The sequence below is a fragment of the Alexandromys fortis genome, unplaced genomic scaffold, assembly GCF_014885135.2.
Source record: "Alexandromys fortis isolate MF-2015 unplaced genomic scaffold, M_Fortis_MF-2015_v1.1 scaffold_118, whole genome shotgun sequence".
Taxonomy (NCBI): domain Eukaryota; kingdom Metazoa; phylum Chordata; class Mammalia; order Rodentia; family Cricetidae; genus Alexandromys; species Alexandromys fortis.
In genome coordinates this window covers 1328220-1350845 of record NW_026068010.1, presented here as the reverse complement: position 1 = coordinate 1350845, position 22626 = coordinate 1328220, and the positions used below count along the sequence as shown (strand labels likewise).

Sequence of the window (22626 nt, the reverse complement as noted above, 5' to 3'; positions counted from 1 at the left end):
ATCGGCAAACCACATGTTCGTTCTTCTTGCCTTAGCACACTAGCACATGTACTAATATGATGAAGTAAACCGTTAAGAGCAGACAACCTTGTCTACTAATCTTTATTTTCATTTTACTTATTTATTATGACTAGTTTTTCATAAACATACTGCATTAATTTAAGGATATTCTTTTATATTACTTGTGTGCAGAGAATATTTTTTTGCTTTTTAAGTCAGAAATAGATTCTGGTGCTTCACATGCTCTCCGTCTACTAAAATAATGGTACTGGTTTTAACTAATTACCACCAATTTCTTTTTCCTATTCATTTCTGAGTTGGCTTTACCTGTAATTTAGCACTGTGTTCCTAGTTTTCAAGACTGATGCTACAATTACTTACTATGAACTCCATCTTTCCTAATACATTCACTTCAGTAAACTCCAGTTAATTTCCCTATTATTATCAGCACTTAGATATGGCAGGCATCCCATACCTTTTGTGTTTAGCTATTTGATTCAAAACACTTTCCAGTTTCTCTTTATTTCTTCTTTGATTTCTAAGTAATTAAAAGTATGTCACTGATTTTCCAAATATATCAGGATTCTAAAAATATTGTCACTGGTATCTAATTCTACTATGGTAAATCATATTTTAAGTGATTTGAATTCTTTTACCTTTATTGAGATTTGTATAATGACTCAGAATTGATCTATCATAAGTCTTTGAAAAGAACAAGTACTTTACCATTGCTAGAGAGAATGTCTGTAAATACCAATTATGTCAAATTAAAATTATGTCAAGTTAATTTTTTAGAGTTGTTCAAGTCTCCCACCACCCACTCTGCCTTCTTATAATATGAGAAAACAGTCTTAACAGTTGTATTATTTATTGTCTATGAGGCTTTTGTCATATTATTAGCTAAATTAATAAAGAATGGCATGTCTGGCTTCTTAATAGCTAGAAGGTACACGGCACCTCATATTATCAAATGACTTTTATTCCTGATAATTTATGCTATAAAGTCCAGCTTGTCCCACATAATGTATAAATGAACTAGCTTTTGAGCACCATAGTCGACCTTCTAACATAGCTGAAGTGGTTTTTTTTTTGTTGTTGTTGTTGTTTTTTGGGGGGGGAGAGGGGATTAAGACAGAGATTTTCTGTGTACCCTGGCTGTTGATTGTCTTGAAACTCACTCTGTAGACCAGGCTGGCCTCAAACTCAAGAGATTCACCTGCTGCTACCTCCCCTGCTGGGATTAAAGGTATGTGTCAACACTGTCCAGCCTAAGGAGGTTTCTTTTTGTTCATTTGTATATATGTGCTGAATTTGTGTGTGGGAAGGGAGGGGGGATGGACACACTCACTTGGAGACCAGGAGAGATGTTTGGATTCTTCCTCTATTGCTTTCTACCTCAGCCTCTGAAAGGATGTTTCACTGAACCTGGAGCCCATTGTCATTTGGCTGGGCTGGCTTGGCAGTAAATTCCAACAACTTACCTGCTTCCCCAAGTGCTGCGGTTGTGGGCAAGTGCCAAGACACCTAGATTTTTATGTAGGTGCTGGAGAATGTTTTCATGCGTGCAGAATGGGTGCTCTTTACACACACACGGCCACCTCCCTAGTCTCTAAGCAAGTTTCTTACTAGCATCATTATAGTTTTTGAAATTCAGTCTGACAAGCATTTTCTAAAGTTGATAAAAAACAGCTGATGTTGCCGTGTGTGTGTGTGTGTGTGTGTGTGTGTGTGTGTGTGTGCGCGCGTGCGCGCATGTGAAGGGGGTTGTGGCCACTCTTCTGTAAACTCTAATGTCCCATCATTCCTATTCGATTTTTTTTTATTTCAGACACTAGCTTTAAATTCTAAAACCTTAATTTACTTATAAGTTTAACTCACCTCTAGTTTTCCGAACATATGGGGTGGGGTTTAGTAACTGTTTTAGTTTAGTTTTTGTTTTTATAACTACTTCTGCATCGCTTCTGAGTCTTACCTTCTTACTCTCTTATTTTATGGATAGAAAGATAAATTATTCTTTTTATCTTGTTTGGTGATATATACAACATACATACATATATTCTCTGCATAGATACGTTGTGTGTGTGTGTGTGTGTGTGTGTGTGTGTGTGTGTGTGTGTGTGTGTGTGTAATAGAAGAAAGCTGCCAGGTGGTGGTGGCGCATGCCTTCAATCCCAGCACTCAGAAGGTAGAGGCAGGTGGATCTCTGTGAGTTCGAGGCTAACATGGTCTACAAGAGCTAGTTCCAGAACAGGCTCCAAAGCTAGAGAAACCATGTCTTGAAAAAAAAAAACAACAAAAGAAAAAAGAAAGAAGTTTATTTGGAGCTTATGGTTTCAGAAGTTTGGAATTCAAGACCATCGTGGCAGGGTGAACATATTAGCAGTCAATGACACACACATCTGGAACAGTTTAAGAAAGCTCACATAATGAAACACACGGCTGAGAGAGGTAACTAGGAATGGCACAAGCTTTTCAAACACCAAAGCCTGCCCCAGCGATATACCTTTTAAAACGAGACCACACCTCGCAATGCTACCCAAACAGATCCACAAACTGGGGCCAAGTATTCAGGTATATGAGCCTATAGGGTTTTGCTATATTCTTAGACACAATTGTAAAATGTAATTCCTATTGTGCTTAAACTGCTTAAATGTAGTTAGATAAATCTTTCCAAGTCTTGCTTTAAGCTTGGTTTCTGGATCTGGGAAAGCATTCATTCTAAGACCAATTTGGCCCCTGGTCTTGAGGCTAGGTATAGTGGTACACACCCATGATGCCAATGTTTTGAAGGCTGAGATAGTAAGATTGCCTTGGGTTCTAGGCTGGTATGGGCTATGGGTGAAGCCCAGTTTCAAAAAGTGTGTCATTGGAAGTAGACTTTGAAGCTTCAAAAGTCCATGCCAGGCCTAGACTCTTTCTTTCTGCCTACCAATCAGGACATAGCTCTCAGCCACTGCTCTAGTATCGTGCATGCTGCCATGCTCCCAACCGTGATAATAACGGGTTAAACCTCTTAAAAGTTAAGCCAGTCCCCAGTGAAGTGCTTTCTTTCTTAAGAGCTGCATTGGTCATGGTGCTGCTTCACAGCCATAAAAAAAAAAGTGACTAAGACAAAAATAAAAAGTATTCCTCTCTTGTAGTTCCTCCAAGTAAGTTTTCCTTAATAGACCTATATTCAGTCTGCTTTAGAAAGAAATAAAGTAACAAAGAACTCTCAGTAGAGATCTGGCTATAAGGATTGTGGTAGACAACAATGTGCAGCTCCAAAACTATGTGGACTGCTGCATTTCTAACTAAACAGCAGATACATGATAATGCTAAACAGAAGTAAAACAAAATAAACAAAACATAGGCACTGTTAAACTGCTGTATCTTTAAAGTGGCTAGCTCATGCATAAGAAGAGAAGGGGCAGGGCTGGAGAAATGGCTCAGCGGTTAAGGGCACTGGCTGCTCTTCGAGAGGTCTAAGAGTTCAATTTTGATCAACCACATGATGGCTCACAACCACGAGTAATGAAATCTGGTGCCCTCTACTGGCCTGCAGGCATACATGCAGGTATAACACTATACATAATTAAATCTTAGAGAGACAGAGAGAGAGAGAGACAGAGAGAAGGGGCAGAGAAAGAAAGTAATACAAGTAGGTATATAAAAAAAAGCACCTAAGGACACTCACTAAAATGTCAGCAAAGACGTTGTCTTTAGGCTGTGAGAAGACTGGAAGCACTTCTCTCACATCTGAGTGTTTTCAAAAAGCATAAATACCTTAGAAAAGTTTTAAAAGGCAGTTTAAGATTATAAATCACAAAGTCATTCATACCATTCTATTTTACTTTCATGTCTTCACTAAACAGGGGTAGTATCATAACAATCCAAAACGAGTAAGAACAGTTAAAATGAGACCAACTGCACCACTGTCATGCAAGAAAAAATTTCATACCAAAGAGAAGACATCTGACCGTCATTCTTACTTTAAGCCTCATGGCAGTCACAGAGCACGCCATCTAACTCACTGCCATAGGGATTCTCAATACTAAGTCATCCAGAAGACTAGTACCCCAAACATTCAAGTACCATACAGGTACAATTCCCTCTACAGCAACTGTTTGTTCCTTCTATCCACAAGGACTAACAGTTAATCCTATCTCTTACATTCCACAATAAGATTTTTTTTTCAGGTGCACCCCCCCTTCCCAGGGTTTCTCTGTAGCTTCGGAGCCTGTCCTGGAACTAGCTCTTATAGCCTGCCTCTGCCTCCCAAGTGTTGGGATTAAAGACATGTGCCACCACCACCTGGTGTAGAAGCATTCTTGACAACCAAGAATTCAGCCATATGTAACCCAAAATATACTAAGGTTTTCAATTTTTTCCACAATGATATTTTGTCATAAAACTGTACCAAAAGTTAACAAAATATATAAAGCTCTACATTTCAGGACTCATGTGGAACAAAAATGTACCTATCTAACTCACTTATCAGGATTCAGTCACTGAACGGTACATAAGTACATTCAATGGTACATTTTGGGCACTGTGGCTGGCACTTGGGGCACAAACATAGATATTGTGCTCCACAAGCTCACAGGAGAGACATTCCAAATGGAGCTCTACACTCCCAAGAACTAAGAACATCCATGAACCTCAAACAGCACAAGTACCTACATTGTACTAGCTAAATTTGGCCTAAATGGCTGTGATATATAACTAATGGGTATAATACAGTTAAGTTCTAGAAATAAACAGGTATCTAATGCTACACAGTTAAGCCATAAGATCATAAGTGTGACTTGAATACCAAAGGACAAGTTAAACCAAGATGGACAAAGGGTCAATGTCCTAAAAGGAGGCTCAAAGGCAGGAAAGCCTGAGGGGCATTGTAGCGGCATTTCAATCGTATTTTAATAAATAAAGACTGCTTGAAGACCTGAGAGTAAGGCAGTCCCACTGGTCAGCCTTACAAAACAGGTTATGGTAAGACACACCTTTAATCCCAGTAGTCACACTAGTTGCCATAGAAACCAGGCAGTGCATGCCTTTAATCACGGTAGTGCACACCTTTAATCTCAGCCCTAGAGACGATTATAAAATGGAAGAAAACAGCTCTTAATACACAGTCTCATTCTGAGATACCAGGATGCAGATGGCCATTTCAGATTAAGGTCGAGGTAAGAGCCAGTGGCTATCTGTTTTGCTTTTTCAGATTGAACCTCAATTTTTGTCCCTGAATTTTTATAATCCTGCTTCAGGGCATGGTCTTCCAAGTAATACAGCAGGCTTTAGTTGTAAGCAAGAGCTTGGGCAGGAGAACTAGGGTGCCTTTTTTTTTTTTTATATAGAATCTGAACTTTTCTTCCTAATAATAAAACAGATAGCAAACATGATAGGAGATCAGATAACAAGGGAAAAATTTGAGAGGTAAGACCAAGAGCGGGAAATATGGTATATACTATCAGTAACAGTAAAAATGAAGACAATTTAGAAGGATATGACAGATAAGACAGGAGGGATTAGAGGGGATCACAGAGCACATCAGTCTGGACAATGACTAATAACTGTAACTAATAACTCTACTAACAGCCAAGCTGGATGGAACACACAGTTATTGGTAAGTGTGTACAACTGTGTTAAGAGTGGAAATGTAGGGGAGAATATATGAGGGTTTTTTTTTTTTAAATTATTTATTATGTATACAATGTTCTGTCTGTGTGTATGCCTGCAGGCCAGAAGAGGGCACCAGACCTCATTACAGATGGTTGTGAGCCACCATGTGGTTGCTGGGAATTGAACTCAGGACCTCTGGAAGAGCAGGCAATGCTCTTAACCGCTGAGCCATCTCTCCAGCCCCATGAGGGTTTTTTTTTAAACCTTGATGCTCAGGGCCATATAGATAAACAGCTAACAATATAATACAGTGACTACAGAAGATTAAAAGGAACTATTTGGGAATCAAATATGACTAGAGAGCAGGTCAAGTAATGAAGGTGTATGAGATCGGCAAAGGGTTATGTGAAGCACCAAGAGTAACAAGTGGGGCAAGATAAAAAATATGTGCAGCTTTAGAGGAAAACTTAATGGCGCAGCCAAGTCATGTGCTTGTACAAGAAAGGCAGCAATTACATTACATACATTTTTATTTCTTTCTGCCCTGTTTATTGCTTTTGTTTACTGTCAATCTACGTAACAGTAATTAGCAGTGACTGTGCCAAAGACTCAGCCAACAGACACAGCATGTTACACACACCCTCTCCTGCAGTGAACACTACCGACAGTTCTACTTCCCTTAGTCTGCTCTTCATTTGTATTTGAAGACCCTTGCCCTTTCCTTTTGCCCTGGTTTCAAAGCCCTCTCACCAATTCTGCCACAAATTCTTCTTTCTTCCTCAGAGCTGCATACAAAGAGTAGAACCAGACCAAAAGAAAGATGCATTTTTAAACACAGCAAAGCCAGGAGTGGAGCCACCCAAGTAAGCCCTTTGCAACCAAAGCCCCAGAAACCAGACATGGAACTCAGGATTTGGTGCTTGCCCTACTGGGTTGTTGGTCCAGTTTTTCCTTGCTGAGGCCTAATTCCTTCCTTTTGAAATGGGAATGCTATTCTATGCCATTACACGATGGAAGCATAAATGAAAGGTTTACCAACAGGACTAAAGGCAGACTCTAGGGTACACAGTACAAGGAGAGAACACAAAGCATTCCAACAACGGGTCTGAAAACCTACTTCACAGATATACAGGTTATTATTTAACAGGAAACAGCAAGTTAGGTAGTGTTCAGGAAAACGAAATGAGAGAGGTGAAGACAGAGTGTTGAGGGGGATGGAAGGAGAAAACAGCACATTCACTTTAAGGCCACTGCTGTTCTATAATTCTCAAAAAACCCAAGGAATCCTATTATTTAATATAAGCAAAAATCTTACTAACTCCATCTTATTCTATCAAATCTAAAATTTTCCCATTCCTGGACCCTACAGACTAAAAACCTGAAGTAGCACTAAAACCTAGGGAGTAATTGAAAACCAAAGTCTACTTAATCAGTTTACAAAACTTCTGTAAGCTCTTTAAAAAGCACCAGTTAGAGAAAGCTAAACTCCATAGAAAGACTGATCCACAAGACCTTAATATGAGCCTTCTTACTAACTACTTCTAAAGAGGGTAGATGATACCAAGGAGATCCTGACAAGGAGATCCTGACAAGGAGACAGTGCGATCTAGTGGGTCCTCTCACTACCCAACAGTCCTCGTGCACTCCTTTACTAGGTGAGTTACAGTCACACCAAAGCTTTAATTTACGGTTCATCAACTCTATTATAGAACTTGTGAGGTAAAGTGAACATGATTTTAATATATCATTGCTTTTAGACAGATTTTAATCTTTACAACCACAAAAATGTTGTAGAATCTTATATCTCCTTAATTCTGTTATTTAAGCAGCACCAGATTCTTAAAAGATGAAACACGTTAAGGCAACCTTTCCCAAAACCGGTTTTTAAAGGGTACTTTAAAAACCAACTTTCGAAAATATTCAAGCCAGCATTAAGATGGCAACAAACTAAAAACAAAGCAGGGTTTCTGCTTTATTCTAAACAAATTGTGATGCTCTACACACATAATCAAAACTACAAAAAACATCCCAAATAAATGGAAACAAAGACCAAGCTTAAGAACAATTAGTATTTACTATATGTTTAGAAATTGGAATGCTCACAATTCTAGGGCAAATGATACAATATTTCAACAAATCCTTAGTCAGAAAAGGAATGAGTGGAATCAGATATCAAAGTAAACCTGCACAAAAGTGAAGTAGTTGCTGCTGACAAGACAGCACAATCAACTCTTTCAGTTGGTGTTGGCCTGAGATCACCAGAATAACATAGGAATATAGAAATGCTTTGCCTTTAAAATAATTGAAAACTAATTAAGACTATTAACAGGCTCACAATATTGAATATATAAAGTACATCAGAACATTAACCTCTGAATTTTATTGTAAAAAGAACTCTAAAATTCCAGAAGAAATCACCACTGTCCTTCTGAAACATGTTGGTACTAAAAGAAACAAACAAGCCTCCCCACAAAGCCCATGACTCATTTTATTAAATATAAAATGTCAGAAGCTAGGAACACAGGCCACACAGGTCAGTAAGTAAAGTCCTTCTGAGTTCAGATCCCCAGCACACACATTTATTACTAGCCACCCTACCCACCAAAGAAAGCCAGACGTGTAGCACATACTTAATAATGACAAGGCTCAGAGGTAGAGAGAGACGCAGGATCCCAGGGTCTCACTGACCAGTTTTTCTAGCCAACTGTCTCAATAAATAAATAAATAAAATAAAACACAGGAAGGCTGGAGAAATGGCACAATGATTAAGTACACTAGTTCCTCTTGCAGAGAACCTGGGTTCAGTTCCCAGCATCTACAAAGCTGCTCAACACCAAACAAAACTCCAGTCCCAGGGGATCTTATGCCCTCTTTCTGGCTTCCAGACAGCAAGCACACAAGTGGCATACATCCATACATGCAAGCAAACACTCATACAAATAAATCTTTAAAAATTTAAAATAAAGCAGATAGGGATGTAGGAAGAGACCAATGTTAACTTCTGACCTCCACTAGCACAAACATTGGCGTGTGTACTCACCCATGGACAGGTAGGTGGGTGTGCATGCATATCTCTCCTCTCTCCTCTCTCTCTCTCTCTCTCTCTCTCTCTCTCTCTCTCTCTCTCTCTCTCTCTCTCACACACACACACACACACACTTTTAGAATAACTTCTACAAAATTACATATACTGTTCAGCAAAAGAAGATTAAAGTAGTATTTACAAATGGACAAATTACTCTAAACTAAAATAAATAAAGTTTCAGTTCACTGTCCAGTGTCAAAGGACAAGTAGAATTTTTTTAAAAAAAATCTAAAACCAGACTTCTTCTTCCAGATGCTTTGACAGTGCTCACAGAGAAGGCAGCATCAGCACCATCTCCTGAGAGAAAAGAAGAAATGTTTTCAGGCTCTATTAACAATGACACAGGGTAATAGAGGCAGAGACCCAGTACCATGCTTCAGAGTGTGTGTTATATGAACAACCTCTCTCCCAAGAAAAGCAAGAGCCCATCCAAGTAATGTAGATTGTATGTTGACAGATGAGAGAGATGATCCAGGAAGGGCAGGCTCCAACACAACGTTTAGACACTTATGTGAAATGTATAAAGTAGGTCAGAAACCATGAAAAAGAACAACGGGAGGAGTATTGCATGCAGACTGTCAAAAAAAAAAAAGGGATAAAAACAGTGTGGTAATGAATTCAGGATTAAGAAGATGAATAAATGAAAACTGAGATTTTCTAAAGTAGCTTTCCATTTGTTAAATGGAGAGAACATGACTGCTACACCTAAAACAACAGCAATGTACACTGTCTGATTTTTTCATCCTTCAGTTAATGGACAGGTAAATCTTAGTAGTTCTCATCCCATAAGAAGGGATACAATCTGCTTGCTACTAGAAGGGAAACATATTTAGTTTTTTTAGATGCAGTGGCAGTGGTACACACCTACAATCCCCCACCTATGTTGTGTACCCATCTCTTCAATGTTCAACCTGAAACAGGTTCAGCTTAGGGACAGCAAAAGGATGAGCAGAAAAAAGAGGATCACAGAATACAAGACTTTTGGTTTAAGAATAAGAAAGGATCCAGGCATAGTGGAGCACATTTTTAATCCCAGCACTTGGAAGACAGAGGCAGTGGGTCTCTGAGAATTTGAGGGCAGCCTGATCTACATAACCAGTTTTAGGATAGACAGGAAACATCAGAGAGATTTTTTGCCTCCTTACTCCAAAAAAAAAAAAAAAACCCACAACATTAGATAAATGACAGATGGATGGACAGACAGATGGACAGGGTAAGAAAATATAATTTCTCAAAGCTGTCATTCCCTTAGCGTGGTCAACAAAATCCATGTCAGATAGCACTAAGAAAAGTTGAAAAGAAACTGAAGATGATGAGAATTACAGGACTTACAGGAGTTGTCCAAACCCGTAGTAACTGCTCACAAATAAGTAAATGTGCTGACCCCTTCTTCAAGCAAGGGCAGCTATTTAAGGTGGCAACTCAATTCTCATACGAGAACTTGGAAAGGGAAATGTGTAAAAGAAACCTTTGCACTGATTTATAACGAACTAGAGAACAAACACTTAAGTACAGTAAACAAGAAACACAATGAGGCAGAAAAAGGAAAAAAAAGCACAAAAACTGAACTGCTTTGCACTTCCTTAAGACATGATAGCATACTGTATATCCTGTACCTCCTGCATTATTTGTTGGAAAGATCTAACTCAAAGACAGAGTTGTGTCCTAGCAAGGAATGTACCAGTTATTCTAGAGTAGTGGTTCTCAACCTTCCTAACACTGTGGGTCTTTTCTACAGTTTGATGACCCCAACAATAAAATTATTTCGTTGTTACTTCGTAACTATGATCTTGCTGTTGTAATAATAAATGTAAACATGTGATATGTGATGGTCTTAGGCAATTTCTGCAAAACAGTCCTCTGCCCCCCCACCCCACGCCAGCCCAAGTTAAGAACCACTGTTCTAGAGCCTTTTCTCATACAGACAAAACCTGATAAACCTGAACATATGGAGAAAAGCAAAAGACGACTTCAAAGCAGGGAAAGCGTTCAGGATCTGGGTGTCATCCTCAACTGGCCAATGATGATAATGAGGAGGCAAATGGTGCTTACTAACAGAGAGGTGATGAGGAGGCTGATGATCCCAACAATTTAAAGTAATGAGATGCAGTAAAGAGTAGTCAGTCTTGAAAGATTCAGCACCAGAGACTTCAAATAAAGATGAGAAAAATCGAAGCAAAGGTTCTATGGAGAGGACTGAAAATGAAAGCAGCAGCATGCACAGGACAAGAGATGAACAAGAAAATGGAGCCACCAACAAAGTTCTCTATGGAAATGTAAGTGGAGAAGACCTAGATAAGCAAAAGAAATAAATACACTTAATTTAGAAGAATGGTACAAAACAAGCTGGTGAAAAGTCTGAGTCAAAATCTACTAAATAAGACATAGTTTGCCATGCTGGCTCTGGAAAGAGCGGTTCCCTTCTTAAGAGGAGTAGTCTTGTCTCCTATGTCTTCTCTTCTGATTGTAGCTACATCTCGTACTGCACTCAGATGAAATCACCATCAATTTAAAATGATCACTACACGAAGACAAAGAAAAGACTCATCTCAAGTAAAAAGTATAACCGCTTTTCCTGCTCTTGATCTTCATTGGGCATGTGTTATTAGTAAGAACACCATAAATTTATATTTATATTCTTCACTTAGACTAGAGAGATGGCTCAAGGGCTAAGAACACACTGGCTGCTCTTTCAGAGAACCTAGATTCTGTTTCCAGTATAGATTCTGTTTCCAGTATCCACACAACAAACAGCTCTCAACCTTCTGTAATCCAGTTTCAGGATCTTCAAATGCCCCCTTCAGGCCTCCATGGGCACTGCAAGCACACAGTATACATACACACATGCAGGCAAAATGCATTTTTTTTTTTTAAAATGAAGGGATTAGAAAGATGGCTCGTGGGTTAAAAACATTTGTTTCTATTAAGAAATACACAGGCTTAGTTCCCAGCACCCACATGAGGGCTTAAAATCATCTATAACTCCGAGATATATAGCTCCAAAGGTACCAGACACACATACAAATATATAAATATAGACATAGTGAATGTAGACCCAGAAGATAAAGAGATGTGCTGCAAAAACAACAAAACCAAAAACTCTTCTGGATAAAACATGGTTTACTGTACTTAATGAATTCAATGTAGTTATGGTTACCTACACAAGAATAGACCAGTTAACATTTCATCAAAAATGAGGAAAGGGTTCACAAGACCCCACTCAATTCCTAAGGAAATAGTGGTTCTGACTATAAAAATTGTTTAGAACTTTCATGTCAAAAAAATAAAACCATATTAAAAGGTAGCAAAATGATATGGAATTTATTTCTATGATAGAAAAACATACATTATACAGATGTAGCCGTAACTCAAAAACTACTCCAGGTTCCTGGTAAATGAGAGCTCCTGAGATTAGATGAGAGTTCTTCAGTAACTCAGGACATGACTCACAATGGGAGGCATTTTCAAGATTAGAAAGTTTTGAGTTGGAAAGCAACTATGTGAAGCATTAAAGTAAACCATCAGAAATATGTTAAGTTTAGATGATACTGATTCTTTTTCACACATTAATGAAAATCATTTTTTTAAACATTTATTTATTTATTATGCATACAATACTCTTTCTGTGTGTATGTCTACAAGCCAGAAGAGGGCACCAGACCTCATTACAGACGGTTGTGAGCCACCATGTGGTTGCCGGGAATTGAACTCAGGACCTTTGGAAGAGCAGGCAATGCTCTTAACCACTGAGCCATCTCTCCAGCCCTGAAAATCATTTTTGAATGTGTGTGTGTTTATATACAGAGGCTAGAATAGAGTGTCAGGCACGCTGGGCTAGAATCACAGATGGCTGTGAGCACCAATATGGGTTCTGGGAAGCAGCTCTGATAGTCTGGAAGGGACTCTTAAGGATCAGGACAGCTCTCACAACCTCAGAGCATCCATCTTTCCAGCACAAATGCCAACCTTCCACTAGCAGTTAGTTTTAAGTACAATGGAATAAGCCTTCCTTTACCAACCTAATGGCTTCCTCTCCTCAACAAGGAAATACCTCAGAACTCTTACTGGATGAGGTGGAAAGCAGCTGCAAAGATGCAAGAGTTGAACCTGGACCCTGATGGTGTCTCATCCCACATGTCTGGTGCCACTTCCCACTTAGCTAGACCTAGTGTATTTTCAGGTTTCCTTTTTAAAATTGAAAAACAATTATTAACAACCCCCCCCCAAATCTTTTCCTATAGATCTCAAAGACAAGAAAAAGTCACTTAAAACTATATTAGTGAGCTTGAGAGAAGGCTCAGTGGTTAAGATCACTGCCTGCTCTTCTGGAGGTCCTGAATTCAATTCCCAGCAATCACATGGTGGCTCACAACCATCTGTAATGAGATCTGGCGCCCTCTTCTGGCATGCAGGCATACATGGAGAAAGAATGTTGTATACATAAGTAAATAAAATCTTTAAAAAAAACTATATTAGCATTTATAATTAACATAGGCAAACCTTCCAACAAAATTTAAGATATATGTGACTACCTGGCTGGCTGTTTGGTTAGCTTTCTATGAAGTTTCAGTCAGGGAAAATATCACACTTTGCAGTATTATTTTGAATAATTTATTCTTATGCCTAAGTCAACAGAACTAGTGCTGCTGTATTAATATTACAAAGTAAAAATAGTGTAGGACCAATTTTAGAAATACAAATTAAAGTTATTAACTTTGTAATATCTTTTTATTATTTATTTTGTTTGGTTATTTTTTTTGTTTTGGACGGGGTTTCTCTGTAGCTTTGGACTTTCCTGGAACTCACACTGTAGATCAATCAGGCTCACCTTGAACTCAAAGATCCACTTGTTTCAGATTCCCAAATGCTGGGATTAAAGGTATGGGTCACCACCACCCAGCATAGTATCTTTTTATGTACACCATATGAATTGGAGCTAAGAACATATTTTAAGTACTAACCCATCCAAAACTTGAGAGGAAAAACAAATCTCTACCTAAACTGAAGTTATAATTAGTAGCACCATCCATATCATATAATAACTCCCAATTTTTAAGAATGAAAATATAATAATACATTGAAATAAATGCAAATTATTTTGTTGGTTTGTCTAAGTCTTACACAAAAGTTGGTTCTTGACTTTAAAAAATCCTCTTAATTATTCTACATTTTGCTATAACAGTCAAATTATAAGAACCATATAATAACATACTAATAAAGTTAGTTTCTTGACACAGCTTATATATGTAATTTTAACTTCCAATAAAAAAATGTACAAAAGAAAGATTGAGTCGGGAGAAGCATGACTTCAAGTAAATTAAAGGTCAGCTTGGGCTACAAAGAAAGACCTTCTCAAAAAAGAAAAACAAGCAAGAAGGTACAAAGAAGAAAACAAATGAAGATTCCTATGTTTCAAACTCAAAGTGATATAACCACCAACAGCAAATATCCACAATGTAACTTTTCACAGTTAAGTTCCTGAGTGTCACAGCTTATTCAACAGTTTAATTAGTGCTGAGCACATGTAAACCAATGATAAAGCATAGATTCTGCATGTGTGAGGACTTGGATTTGAGTCCCTAATACCCTAAATATTAATAAATATTAACAAAAATGGAAAAGCTAATATAAAAACAAAGAAATGTAATGGGCAGTTATGGCACACACCTTTAATCCCAGGACTCAGGATGGGCGGATCTCCTGTGAGTTAGAGGCCAGCCTGGTCTACAGAGCACAGGGCTAAACAGAGAAACCCTGTCTCAGGAAAAAACAGAGAAACCCTGTCTCAGGAAAAAACAAAAGGGGAAAATAGGGCTGACAAGATGGCCCAGTGGATTAAGGTACTTGATGGCAACGACCTGAATTTGATTCCTGGTTCCATATGGTGAGCTCTACAGTTTATCCTCTGACCTACACAGGCACACATATGACCGAACATGAACACACATGCAGCACACATACATTAGTGCAAAAAATGAGAAAGGAGGAGAGGTCTTAACCCTTCCCAAGCAGAAAAAGTAAAAGAGCCAAACAAATATCATCTGTGAGGCAAATGTAGTGACACATGCCTTTAGTCCCAGTGCTGAAGAGGCAGAGGCCAGCCTGGTCTGCACTGTGACTTCCAGGACATGACCTGGTCTCAAAACAAAGACCATCTGTAATAGCTAGCTAATAGGCTACTAACCTTGCTTTAGTTTTAGAAAAATTTTTATTGACTTAAAGTACATCAGATAGGCTATCCAATCTTTTCATATCCACCAACCCACAGATACAGAAAGAAAGCAAGAATGACTTTCAAAAAAATGTCTAATAAACATTATTTTTACCTGTAAATTGTTTTCTGTGACTCTGTTCCACCAAACCATATTGATGGGTACTCCTGATTTACACCTGTCAGCAAGGCAGCCAATAGGGTTCTTTGCTTTTCGTGCCTTTGATCCCATCGGAACTAGCCTCTCCTCCAGCATCCCCAGGCGACACTTCCTTGGCTAGGAGAAAGAAGGAAAGAAACCGAGCCACTCCTAACATCCCCACACTAATCTAAACTAAATCTAATGAAAATACAGGAGATGTTAGGAAGGTTGGATAGAAAACAAGTAAAATCTTTAGGAATCTTTTCTAAGTTCATAACCACCCACAATCTCCCACCCCCACCAGACCTCTCTAGAATCCACACAAAGTACTCATGGTCTGAACAATGTTACATAAACAACCAATGCTGTAGAGAATTAAAATCTGAATTTAAAATTTTGTGGCTATAAATTAAACTCTGAAGGTGAATGAATGCTTATATAAACTTCCTAATGAACTTACTTATTCTCAATGCAAAATGGGAAAAAAAATTTCAGAGGAAGAAAATAGTAAATAATTCTCAACTCTTTCCTTCAGTAACTCATCTCACTATCTTATTTCCCAGCTGAAAAAAGCAACTGATTGCTAAGGGATGATTTTTTAAAAATCATTTTAATTCTGTGTATGATAGGCTGAAGTATGGCAGTTATTCTAGAATAGGCAAAGCAAAGTACTCAAAGAACAGAATTATAGACTAAAGTTTAAAAAAGTGAACAGCACAATAATAACATAAACTTCAATAATCTTTTAAATTGAGGTAACTTGAACAAACAGCTAATAAACTGTGCAACAAAATAGCAAATTTATGTTAACATACTAATAAAGTTAGTAAGCCATCCTCACAGCAGCAGGTAGGGCTGTGTAGTATACACACATAACATGTATGGTATGTCCACGTGTGTCCCCTTCAGGAAATAAACTTATAGATGCTTGACTGCAGTTGGGGTGTAAAATAAATCAATAAATTTAATTAACAAAATTAAATAAGATCCACACTTAATTTTATTGCTATATCCTGAGATGCAATAAGAGTACTAAAAATCATTAGAGTATATCAAGGTATTTTTTAAATCTAGTATAAAGAGAGCAGCACATTTTGCTATGCATGGTAGTGCAAAAGTCTGTAACCCCAGCATTTGAGAAGCTGAAGTAAGAGAATCCTTAATCTTGGGCCCGCCCAAACTATACTGCAAGATACAACCTTAAAAGAAGGTGTTAGGCCAGGCGGTGGTAGCACGGGTGCCTTTAATTCCAGCACTCGGGAGGCAGAGGCAGGAGGATCTCTGAGTTTGAGACCAGCCTGGTCTACAAGAGCTAGTTCCAGGACAGGCTCCAAAGCTACAGAGAAACCCTGTCTCGAAAAAACAAAAAAACAAACAAACAAACAAAAAGAAGATGGAGAGTTGGTTCAGTGGTTAAGAGCGCTTGCTGCTCTTGCAAAGGACCCAGGTTCAACCTCCAGTACCCACCTGCCACCTTAATACCATCTGTAACTCTAGTCCTAAGGGATTTGACACCTTCTGACTTCTACAGTCACCAAACATTAATATCATGCACATACATATATGCATGTAAACCACTTATACACATAAAATATGCTTAAAATTTTAAAGGACAGGGGCTGGAGAGATGGCTCAGCAGTTAAGAGCACGACCTGCTCTTCTAGAGGTTCTGAGTTCAATTCCCAGCAACCACAAGGTAGCTCACAACCATCTGTAATGAGATCTGACATCCTCTTCTAGCCTGCAGGCATACATGCAGACAGAACACATAAAAAAATAAAGGACGTAGTAGAATCAATAATTTAAGAAAACACACAACTTCTAAATTTCAAAACCCTAATAATACCTATAGAAAAATTAATTTATCTAACATAGTTCTCCTCTCCTTAAGAGGCCTATACTAATACTGTCTTTAAGGAGAATAAAAATAATTAAACTTGAATCAAGAGTCTTCATTTACCTACCTACCTAATAATCCGAACAGTGAATGAGGTTCATGAAGCTAAGGTGGCACCAGCTCTATGCAGCTCAGGGCTCACACAGTCTCCCTGCATTTCTAAATCAGAGAGAAGGTCTCTGGACAAGAATACTGTATATGCTTTGTGGCTCATGCCACAATCACATTTTAAGTGGAGCAATTTTAAACCAAATTGTTAGCAACTTAACTCCTTAGAAAAAGTTAAGATTAAACTCATACATTTTTGTGTTCAAGTAATTAACTGTAAGGCTTTGATACATAGTACAAATAACAGCCTTAATTAAGCATGTACTATTTTTAAAATTTGTATTTTAAAAATTACTGGGTTATAAATTCTACCTCTTCATAAATGCTAAAATATCAAAGGCCAATTAAAATCATAATAGGGCAAAAGGAGATGGTTTATTGCTTTCCATAGAATCTGGGTTCAGTTCTCAGCACCCACAACCGTATGTAGGTAGCTCTAGTTCCCGGGTATCTGATCCCATCTCTGGGCTCCACAAGGACCACACACATAGTGAGACATACATGCAAGCAGAACACTCATACACATAAGCAAAAACTTTAAAATTAACATCATAGCTGGCCAAAACATTTCTACAGTTACTTCAATTCTAGTCATATAATGAAATACAAAATATATATGTATATTACTTTAAATGGTCTACAGCAATTCAGATTTGTCAAATTCATTTTCTTTTTGACTCAGTTATAAATCAATGCAATTTATCGTCCATGAGGTACATTAATAACATAGAAAAATTGTAATAGATCATCTTTACTCCCAAGAGTTCTCATAAGAATTGCTTCTTGGTTTTCCAAATAATTCTTACTTTTTTCCCTTTATTCCATAACCAGTGCCTACACCTAAGGAGGAGGAGTTCTCTGAAGCTGAGCTGGAAACACAAAAGCTCTTCAATAAGCAACCAACAAGCTGCATGGTCCTGCAGGACACTGAAAAGACCTAAAGTAGCAGCAGCATTTCAACTAACAGAAGCAGCTTGGTGTGGCAGCACATGCATTTAATCTCAGCACTTGGGAGGCTCTATCTTTAAGAAAAAAAATTTAAAAAAAAAAGTAAGAGAAACAAAATACAAATTCACAATGCAAAATGACATTCAAAAAAGAAATGGCAGCAACACAAAACATGAAGATATAGCAAAAAAGGGGGGACAGTATACAGAAAAAGAAAGATTCTATCTGTGAGCTAATTTCTAAGTCAGCTTGGCTATTTCAAGAAAAATTTCCAATTGAACATCTGAGGAAGGACTTTGTATTAGGGACTGTTGTTGGTGCTTAGAATACATTGACATGCATGCACCCTTCCCTGGAACACAAGTTATATTCTAGGAGGCTATACATATACAAAGGCAAAGTGTAACTCACTGACACAATACAGTAGTGCACACATAAATAAGATACGGTGATAGCAGAGGCCACATGGGAGGCAAGTGCTTGAGCAGACTTTTAAGACAGAGTAAGTGTGCCAATGAGGGGATGGGGAAAGAGAGATGGTGTGTAGGGTAGGTGAGACTATGTTTGAAGGAGGAAGTGGAAGCCTAGGAAAAATGCACCTGTAAACCAAATAGAGTTCATGCACCACTAGGTCACTAGAAGGTTAAGCTAAAGAGACAAGGATGAAGCTTGAAAGCAGTAACAAAACATTCATTGTATCATAACCTACAATAACAAATTTGAACCTCATTTGGCAAAAGGAAATGGTTTAGAAAAGAGTTGACAGGAGGGTATACATTTCAGAAAGGAAGTTCTACAGCAATCTGGACAAAGTGTAGGCATGAAACTGGAAGCCAGTGACAAATTAGACAGACTCAGGTCTAGGCCAAACTTTCTCAAATTCAGCACTGCACACTGGATAGACTTTTTTAATGGGGGTGCCCCAAGTTCTACAAGATGGTTAGTACACCTGTCTGCTCCTACTAGATCCCAAAACAGCACTATCAATACAGGAACAACACAAAACTATCTTCAAGTGTTACCAAATGCCCTCTCCACATAGGATGCCACTGCCTCTAGCAAAGAACCAAGGCAGAGAACAGGACAAATGTAATAAATTCAGAGTATAAAGGAACTGGAGTGTTAAGAACTATTGATTAGCTGAAAGAGGAAAGCTAGTCAAATGGATGATGAGGAAGAAGGAAACAAAATGTTATGTAAAATCACTATGTATATAGCTTCCTGAGTTTTCCTTCAGCAGAAGCCAAAGACCCTCTCTCTTTCCCCTTACACCTTTCTAAAATCCTAACTTAGCAAGCACTGAAACTTGCAATTATCAAAAAAAAAAAAAAGGAAAAAAAAGTCAATTCTTATGTTGATCCTGTTCCAAAATAGCCAGAGCAGTACCGCTTTACTAATTATTATGCAATGAGGGCATTTATGTCCTCTAACAACCACTTTCCTCTGCCTCTCAGCAAGTCAATACCACAGCAGAGTCCCCACTGTCCTTGTCCTGGGACAAAACACCCAACAGTACCTATAAATTCCTGTTCTTTTCTCTTGCTCCCTCCCTCTCTAATATATATATATATATATATTTAAACCTGGGGTCTCATTATTTCTTATAAAAATGACTGATCTTAATAGTTCACAAAACTTAATACTATCAAGGCCATAAGGCAGTAATAGCTGAATAGTGTTTTTTTTTTTTTTCAGCATTTACTTTTTAAGGCATCCTGAGCAAAAGTTTTCAAGGGGAAAAGATTCAAAATATATTCTAGAGTAGAAGTGTAACAAACATGGAGCTTTGGAAGCATCTTGTTACAGTTGGAGGGTAGCTCGGTGGAATCACAACTTGCCTAGCATCCCCAAGGAAGGCCCTGGGTATCCATCCCTATCACCATGAGAGATATTTTTTAAAAACTTACTCTGACACAGTTAATTAAGATTGAATTTCTACAAAGTACCAAAACTTGCCAGGCACTGCTCATCTACAGACCACACGTGAGGATCCAACATTCTCAAGAGTCAAAACCTAGATGAGACCCCATTAGTGACACACACAGGAACAGGAGACACCCTCAGAACTGAAAAACTGTGAAGCTTTCAGTTGTTTTGATCCTTGACTTAGAATTCAGAACCTTCAAAGCTTCTACTGAGAGTACTGCCCCACATTTTACAAAATCTTTTCTTCTAAGGATTTCACCTCTAAGATGTGACATTCTCTAAACCCTATCAAGACAAGTAAGTCTCTAGACTCAGGCACTGTTGTTTGGGGTAGTTAGGGGAGGAGGGGGAGGATGCTGCTTTTTGAGACAGGGTCTGTGTAGCCTTGACTCTGAATCACTGCTTAGCTGAGGGCAACCCTGAACTCCTGCTACATGGCAGCACTTATAAGAAAAATTCACTCACTCACTCAATGAATTAATTTATTAGCCTTTCTAGCCTTAGAAATAAATGACCATTAAGATCTGTTCTTTTTTCAAGAACATTTAGCATCTAGAAGGTAAAACAGTCACCTGTGTAGATAAAAACTAGCAACAGACCAGTACTTATAGCACTGAGTCTTTGGCGACTACAAAGCACTACACTAACGACAGACCAGAAAAATGACACCACCAATGTCATCACTGATGACAGACCAGAGAAAACAAGATGTTATCCCCAAAGTGTTTCCCTTACCTCAAACCACTCTGAATATCAAATTTATAAGCAATGACTTCCATTATTCATACTGTGAAACAATAATTAAAACAGCATATGCTCAAAAAAGCAAAAAGTAATGAATACATAGGAAAATTAATACACACACACACCTTCAACTGATGTTCACTGACAGTCCAAATCCACCATCTTCTATAGTTAATACCCGCAATTGAATGTAAAGTTCATCAACCAGAAAGAAGCATGCCTTTCTTCCACAACCTTCTCTAACTCCAGAGGTGATCCCTTGATTAACTTAATGTTCTGACTACTTCAGTCTATCTTTACTTATAGAAAATAAATAATTACAATTCCACTAATGATCAGCAATTTAATTCACCAGAGTACAAACAGGCTGCTATAACTAATTAAACACACTTGATTTCTTTTTCTATTTTCCATTTTTTGGGGGGACAGTTTTGCTACACAACCCTTGGGTAGCTTAGAGCTCTCTATGTAGACCACACTGGCTTTCAACTTGAGGCAATTCTCCTGCCTCTGCCTTTGCAATACTGGGATTATATATAGGCATAGGGAACATACTGGAGGTCACGGGTTTCAATACATCCATTTCTATGTTGTGCTGGGATCAAAATCAGGTGCTCAGGTTTGATATAGCAAACAATTTATACACTGAGGCAACTCCCCAGACTCTTGTTTTGTTTTTGTGAGGTACAGACTGAGGGAACCGAAGCTAGCCTAGAATTCCTGATCCTCCATATGAACCACCATATCTGGTTTATGCAGTGCTGGTGATCAGATCAAACCCAAGCATCATATATGGGAGGCAAGGACTCTACCAACCAAGCTACTTCCCCAGCTCAACCTTTAATTTAACTTGTATGTTATACTTGCTTAGTTGAATGTTTAAAAGCACAGTATCTCCAAAACTGTTCCTACTATGACTTGAAATAGGTAATGAAAAATAATGCTACGTACTCAGAAATAGACTAAGTCTTTAAAGTTTGCAGTATAAAGGCTGCAGAATCGTAAGCTATCAAAGATCATAATAACTACCTAACAAGCACATGTCACTATGCCAAACACTTGACATTCATTAATGTGTTTAATATACACATTCATATGAAGCTAATGCCCATCATTACATCAACTTTATGGATTCAAAACAATTCTTAAAAGAGGTTACTTTCCTACACTCTCACCACTAACAAGGTTGGGTTCCAAAGCCTGTTCTCTTAATTATAGTACCCTGTCTCCAGAGAGACCTATTCCATACCTTAGTATCACAGTCTTAATGTCATTTAGTTAAACCTGAACCAATCTCTCTTAATCTTACCAGCATGAAGGAATCTGTAAGAAACAATGAGATGATAGTCAAAGAAATAAAGTTTAAAAGATTAACTCTCTTTTCAAAAATACAAGAAAAAATTAAGAAATGCAATTATCAAATTGGTGAACATAACATGGGTTGGCTAAAATCATCTTTACTAATTCATTCCTTCACACTCAGTTTCTTGAAAAACAGGGATGAATCAACAACAAGGTCCATTCTTGGTAACAGTTACAGTTCATAAATCCAATGATCATAGACGGGTATAGGAAAGTCAGACAGATATGCCATAATGATCTACTAGTTCTAAGATCCAAGGTAAAAGCATTCTGTATTTACTGAACTACTTGAATTACTGTTTTCTGTTTAAAAAAAAATTAACTAACTCAAAAATTGTAAGACTGGGTGATAAGTATGGCCAAGAGTACTTAGAAAGACACAAACCTCAATCTACTTGTTTGGTATGACGTTAAATTCCACACTACCACACACACACACTTAATCTCCAAAACAAAATGTTATACTAGTTTTTTTTTTTTTTTAAATCAAGCAACCACGGATTTAAAGAAATCTTTCTTAGAACCAGGCCTAGTGGTGTACACCTTCAGTCACAACAGTTGGAAGGCAGAGGTAGGTGGATCAAGGCTGGCCTGGTCTACAT

At 38.0% G+C, this 22626-nt stretch overlaps 1 protein-coding gene across 5 annotated transcripts in view; it reads right to left on the bottom strand.

The window, feature by feature from the left end:
* The window catches only part of Pan3 (poly(A) specific ribonuclease subunit PAN3), a 113759-nt gene that overhangs the window by 62465 nt on the left and 28668 nt on the right, over positions 1-22626 (bottom strand). For 4 of the 5 annotated variants that reach the window (XR_007595352.1, XM_050161856.1, XM_050161857.1 and 1 more), the window contains exon 5: positions 15013-15174. The exons of the other annotated variant lie outside the window; for it this stretch is intronic. Coding sequence is in view for 3 of the 4 variants with exons in the window: in XM_050161856.1 (XP_050017813.1) it covers positions 15013-15174 (162 nt within the window). In the remaining variant the exon portion in view is untranslated. The remainder of the gene's footprint in view (positions 1-15012; positions 15175-22626) is intronic. 5 annotated transcript variants of the gene reach the window in all.